General features: G+C 44.0%; 1 protein-coding gene across 1 annotated transcript; it reads left to right on the top strand.

Annotated features, from left to right (window-relative positions):
• The first annotated feature begins 1,276 nt into the window (after positions 1-1,276).
• Positions 1,277-5,819, top strand: LOC133930519 (MACPF domain-containing protein At1g14780-like). Its single transcript, XM_062377181.1, has 8 exons — positions 1,277-1,798; positions 2,277-2,518; positions 3,307-3,508; positions 3,634-3,717; positions 3,830-4,013; positions 4,229-4,398; positions 4,487-4,551; positions 4,655-5,819. The coding sequence occupies exons 1-8, from the start codon at positions 1,499-1,501 to the stop codon at positions 5,277-5,279; spliced, it is 1,872 nt and encodes a 623-aa protein (XP_062233165.1). The 5' UTR covers positions 1,277-1,498; the 3' UTR covers positions 5,280-5,819.
• The last annotated feature ends 436 nt before the right edge of the window (positions 5,820-6,255 follow it).

The following is a 6,255-nucleotide window of genomic DNA, read 5'->3' as shown; positions in this document are numbered from 1 at the left end:
AACGTGGGTCCACCCAGTGCGCGCCTCTCTCCACCCCCCTGGAATATGAAGATGGTGGATAAAACCGATACTAACATCAGCATGCTCGTGCAGTGGTGGAGACCCACCCATGATTTCTACAGTAACACATGCCACATCCCACATGTTATATTATGAATTGGGTCAAGCCCTAAAATGCATGCGACCAAGTCTGGTAGGATTATTGGACTTCAGCAGCATATATTCGCATCCTCTGACTTTGGTGCTACAGTAAATCGTGGGTGCATAAACAGTACAATACAGTTTATTAATGTAGCAAAAGCACTGAATAAGCCACTGTTGCAAAATACTGCTGAAAAATAGTGCTGTAGCGATACTGTAGCGCTAAAATCCTGACTGTTCACTCACGATCCGACAGGCAAAATACAAGCTGTAATTTACTGTAGCTCCTCTGATTTTACGAAACAAAATCAGAGGATACGAATCCCAGCAGCATGCCGTTATTGTACTTGAAATTACAGTAATGATCCTATAATATAAAATATTTAATATTGACAGATTGACTCATAAAGTAAATTGTTTGAATCCACCAATGGGCTAGCGTGCACACAGAGATGTGTTAGCCATGATTTCAACCCCAATGGGTTCACTCAGCCATAATTTATATGGTAACATATGCTCATGTGCTTAAAAAATATAAATATTGAACACGGTAATATCAATCATAAACTCAAAGTAGTTAAATATGGATGTGTCATGGAAGCGTCACTAAATAAATACGTTGGGAGCAATACGTAGTTTAATTTCAGATGAGAGCTAAAAAACTAAGGAGGAGGTTATACATTAATTTCACTCATAATATTTTTATTTATTTTTATTAGTAAAAATAGATCTCATATTCGTAGTGGGTAACGAGACTGAAAGGTTGGATGATTAGAGTGGATGATAAAAATAGATAATTATTTGAATTTTATGAGTTTTTATTAGATGGAAAGAGAGTAATAAAAAATAATATGAGAATCACTCGTATTTTATATAACAGGGATTATGAGATGATTTTCTATAAACAAGACTTCCGATGTGCATGTATATCATCGTAAGGATAGGGAGGTCCAGGCTTTGGCGGTGCCCATCAACAAGGGGTAAAACTTGGTCCCCAAAAAATAATGAACAAAGGGATTCGATTCAAGAATAAGCTAAAGAAAAAAAATTAGCAGTCAACTTGGGCTACCAACCCTCCTTTTGTTCCCACTGTCACCACCTCTCCCTCCTCTGCTTCTCTCTCTATATAAGTGAGCCCCGTAAGTGTCATTTCATTATGCATTGGCAGCCACACAAGATTCAAACCCCAATCACCAATCTTGGCTAATTGTTCCAGAAATCCAGAGGGCACACGAAGAAGACATAACTTTGTTTGACTTCCCTGATCATAGCACATACATGCATCCCAAGTTTCTTGAGAAGTTCATGGCACAAGCAATGGCAAGGATATATTAGAACTGCATCACTGCATCAGAACATGGCTAGGAGCAGAGAGGTGACCGGTATGGGAGAGATGGCCGGCGGCGATGCCGCGGCGGTGGCTGTGGCGAAGGCGCTGGGGTGCCTCGGCAAGGGGGTCGACATGACGTGCGACCTGAGGCTGAAGCACTGCAAGGATGCCGGGGGCTGCCTGGTCGTCAGGAGCGGCGAGAAGAAGGCGGCGGCGACAAAGGTTGCTGTGCCGGGCTCGGGGGTCTTTGCCGACGTTCCCGCCGATGTCAAGTGCGGCAAGGGCGACCGGATCAGGTTCAAGTCCGACGTGCTCGAGTTCAACAAGGTTTGTTGGTTTTGTTGCGCCTTTATCTCCTTTTCTTTCTGAGTATCTGAATTTCGCCCAAAGTGGATCAAAATTCAAGTGAATAAAGATACTTGCAAACAAAAGGTTCTTTAGAATTTAGATACTTACAAATCCTTTTCTCAAAAAAGTGAGTTGCTTAATTGCATGGGAAAGTATTTCATTTTTTTCAAGTTTTTTTTCAGAATGAAGGGAAGTTGTCAGGTGGAAAACAGTGCTCTTGTACAATGCCCATTATTACACGAAAATGACAACAAACAGCACGCAATTAATTTTCGTAACCAATTTTCCTCACAATCTCATTCATCTCTGCATCCGAGTCAAAATTTCTGATCAAAACAACAAGAGCAGCATAACAAATCACACCGTCTTTTCTCGAGTCTTGATCAAGCCAATTCACTAGAACAGTAATAAAGAAATTATCCTGACAAAATATGAGTTGTCCAATCTTGGCCTGCAGATGTCGGAGCTGTTCAACCACCGGAACTCGCTGCCTGGGAAGATCCCGTCGGGGCTCTTCAACTCGTCCTTCGACCTGGACAGCAGCTCATGGGCTCAGGACGCCTCCGCCACCAAGTGCCTGGCGTTCGACGGCTACTTCATCTCCCTCCTCGACCTCCGGCTAGACTGCCGGCCGCTCGACCTCGGCGCCCATGTCGTACGCGACGTGCCGGCGCGCTGGGACCCGTCAGCCATAGCAAGGTACGGACCTGGCATAAGCACAACGTCTAACATTCAGTCTTGTTTCTTTTCACTGCCTCCGATCCTATTTACTTTTCATTAGGACATATATTTGTTATTGATGTTGAAAAGATCTACCGAAAATTAATTATATTATAGTGATTTAAAAGTACTTTTGACGGTGAACCTCTTAATATCATTCTCATGTGACAAATTCAAATATTATGACGTGTAATAATGGAAAAAGTTTTAAAAATTTGACGGCACATCTAGTGACGACATCTGTTTGGATGAGAGATAACACAGTTGAGGTGGTTATGTGTCTTGAGGGATTGGCTTGACTCTTAAACTCATCCGATGACGAATTGATGATGGTTGTCCCTTCCAAGAGTGCAAGATTGCCCACCGCCGTTTGCCATGTGGTGTGAAAAACAGTATGCATGGTGGAAAAAGATTAGAAATGTACCAGCAGGACTTGGACTTATTCCAGCCTCCAGGTCATCAATCATACCAGCACATTAGCATGAATAAAAAACGTGCCACATCAATGTGTAGTCTGGCTCAACAAATTGAACACCTTTTTGAGCTCAAAGAAATCAATACCTGGTGCAGAGCTCAAAGAAATCAATACCTGGTGCAGAGCTCAAAGAAATGAAAAAGTTTTTTTATTAATATTTAACTAAATAAACTTTTACATTACCTACTAGACAGTTATCTGAACTTGTCACAATTGAGCCATTATTGACTAACAAAAACAAGACAAATCAACTTGAATATTAATGTCATTCTCTATGAAAAATTGTGAGCAGTTTTATCGAGAAGTACGGGACTCACATCGTCGTAGGACTGAGCCTGGGTGGCCAGGATGTGGTGCATGTGAGGCAGGACAAGTCGTCTCCATTGTCACCGTCTGAGATCAAGGAGCACTTGGACAGGCTAGGCGACCAGCTCTTCACTGGGACATGCACTCTGCCTCCTTCACACTGCAAATCCAGGGACCACAAATTTAAGGTTGATAAATCATCTCTCTTTATTTCAAATCAAACTGAATTATGGGCTTAACATCCACCAGAATACCAGATCACGGAGATGACCTGAAAATGTACTGAAAAACCCCATTACTCTGATGGCAACAGGTCCCTGAGGCCTTCAATGTATTTGATGCCCAAGTAACACAACAAAGGCTTGAAGGAATGACTACTCCAGTGTCCTGCAAAGAGGTATTGTAGTTCAGTACTTTGATATGTTGCAACTAACAATAAGCGAGGAATCTACAAGGAATTCATTCAAGCAATTTGTTGTGATTTTTAACTTCGAACTGGATTCATGCAGGGTGTGACAGTGATATACTCCAAGAGGGGAGGGGATACAGCGGCGAGCAACCACTCTGAGTGGCTGCTCACGGTGCCGACAATGGCGGATGCAATCAACTTCAAGCTTGTGCCCATCACATCCCTTCTCAAGGGAGTAACCGGCGTGGGCTTCCTTTCTCATGCCATGAACCTCTATCTCAGATGTAAGAGCTTCTCCCACAAATTTAGTAAATCCATCTGTAAAGTGTACAGAAACTTGCATGAACAATATGCACTGCTTATAATCATGGGGCTTCAGCGAAATGAATCATAAGCTATATTTCTTGTAAATCATGTTCTTCTTTTATTCATGCTATGCTATTCTATGACAAGTGGTAAGGTTTCCTGGTTAACGGTCATAGCATTGTTCCTTTAACAGGCAAACCTCCAATAGCAGAGTTGAGGTACTTCCTGGACTTCCAGCACCAAAGACTGTGGGCCCCTGTACTCAGTGACCTACCACTTGGCCCATGCTCAAACCGACAAGGTGTTATCCCTGCCTTGCACTTCAGCCTTGTAGGTTCAAAGCTATATGTCAGCTCAAGCCAGGCAAGATATCCTCGCTCATTGCTTCCCAACATCGGAAAAAAAAAAAAAAAAGTACTCACATTAACCACGCAATGAAAATGAAATGCAGGTGATTGTTCCAAACTTACCAGTCACCGGGATGAGATTGCATCTGGAGGGCAAGAAAAACAACCGGTTAGTAATATTTACTTCCACTTTGCTGCTATGTATATTCTCTCTGAATCCTGACTGAACATATTGCACAACTAACCTGAGAAACTTCATACCATTTTATCAGGTTAGGCATCCACCTGCAACATTTGTCAAACACCCCAACGTTCACAAACGAACGACCAGAGAAGCCACCGATATGGCGCGGATCGGAGATGATCTCCGACGAACGGTACTACGAGCCGGTCCAGTGGAGAATGTTTGCCCATGTCTGCACAGTGCCAGTGAAGTACGACCCTCGTTGGCGCAGCACAAACTCAGGGTCTGCATACATTGTCTCTGGTGCTCAGCTGCATGTCAAGGCTCATGACTCGACGAACATTTTGCACCTCAGGCTCTTGTACACCGAGCTCCCGGGATACACCGTGGTGCAATCCAAATGGGCACACAACACAGTGAGGCTGTCAGGTAAAGGGAGCTTCCTGTCGAAGTCGTTTGCGACATCTTCAGGTTCCATTGAGAAGGAGCAGCAGCAACCGGCGAGAGCTCACATTGACTCCGGTGTGTTCGCCGGAGGACCGCCTGTGCCTGTTGGGACCCAGAGGCTGCTCAAGTTTGTTGAGACATCGCAGGTGACCATGGGGCCACAGGACAGTCCTGGATACTGGCTGGTCACAGGCGCAAAGCTTGATGTTGAGAAGGGGAAGATCTCGCTGCACGTCAAATTTTCACTGCTTGCTCCAGTTTCTTGACAAGGTGTTCAAAGAATTGTACATTCTGCTGCTAGGAGAAAACCGCTGTAAAATCTGACGTCCTGCCTCCCTTGTCCCCAATTCACCTTTCTATTTTTGTCGCAAGGAACCAGATCTGCAAAAGGCCAAAGTTAGGTAATTCATTATGCAGTAACCGTAATCTGAGTGATAACAGTAAGTCATGCGACCATACTGTTAGAGGAAGATATATACAGGCATATAACTTGCTTCCATGTAAAGACTTCATACCTTTAGAGGATGTATGAACTGAACAGCTGACAAAAAAAAATGTATGACGAAATGCAGAAATTATTCTGGCAAAGCATACTAGAACCACCGCAATGTGACTACTATTATATCAGAAGGAATCGGATACAGGTGTGTTTTATGGGCCACTCCACGAATCTGGAGTGGGGAAGAGAAAAGGAGGGCGCACGTGTAGACGTACTGTTTCGAAACGAGACTGCGAGTGAGGCCACCGGTGAGAGCGGGTTTCTGTGCCACACAATCCACCGCACGCTGTCTTGAAGATTCATGGGGAAACTTTACCGGCTGCTGCTGCGAAACAAACCCAGCTGATCACCCACATTTTGGCTTTGCAAGAGTTCACCAAGCTGCTGCTGCAAGTCAGTGGACGGTGATGCAACCTTCAGGTGATCGTTAGTCGCTTCTTCTTGCGGGCTTCTTCGAACAATGATAGTGCATTCCACAGCAAAGGAATCGGTTTTTAGATGATTCCAAATGATGGGAGAATTCCAGTCTCATCTACCAGCTGACATTTAAGAGTCGCCTTCACCTCATTCTCACACCTTTTGCTACGTAACACAAGCCGAAATGCGATCCAATCTTTGCTTAAATCAGAGTGCTTTGGATAGTAACGTACCACCCACATCCCATTCCCCGTATGAGATATACTCCGACCTCCATGATCTGTAGAGCGCTTTGGTTGATGAAATGAACTTTGGATTCTGCCTCA

This window comes from Phragmites australis, chromosome 10 (genome assembly GCF_958298935.1).
Source record: "Phragmites australis chromosome 10, lpPhrAust1.1, whole genome shotgun sequence".
In the NCBI taxonomy this organism is placed as follows: Eukaryota; Viridiplantae; Streptophyta; class Magnoliopsida; order Poales; family Poaceae; genus Phragmites; species Phragmites australis.
The sequence above is the reverse complement of the archived record's forward strand: the minus strand, read 5'-3'. Positions and strand labels throughout refer to the sequence as shown.

Coding starts and splice junctions, on each gene's coding strand:
- LOC133930519 (XM_062377181.1), top strand. CDS start 1,499: ATGGCTAGGAGCAGAGAGGTGACCGGTATGGGAGAGATGGCCGGCGGC. Junction 4,399..4,486: donor TATATGTCAGCTCAAGCCAG/GCAAGATATCCT, acceptor AATGAAATGCAG/GTGATTGTTCCAAACTTACC. Junction 4,552..4,654: donor GAGGGCAAGAAAAACAACCG/GTTAGTAATATT, acceptor CCATTTTATCAG/GTTAGGCATCCACCTGCAAC.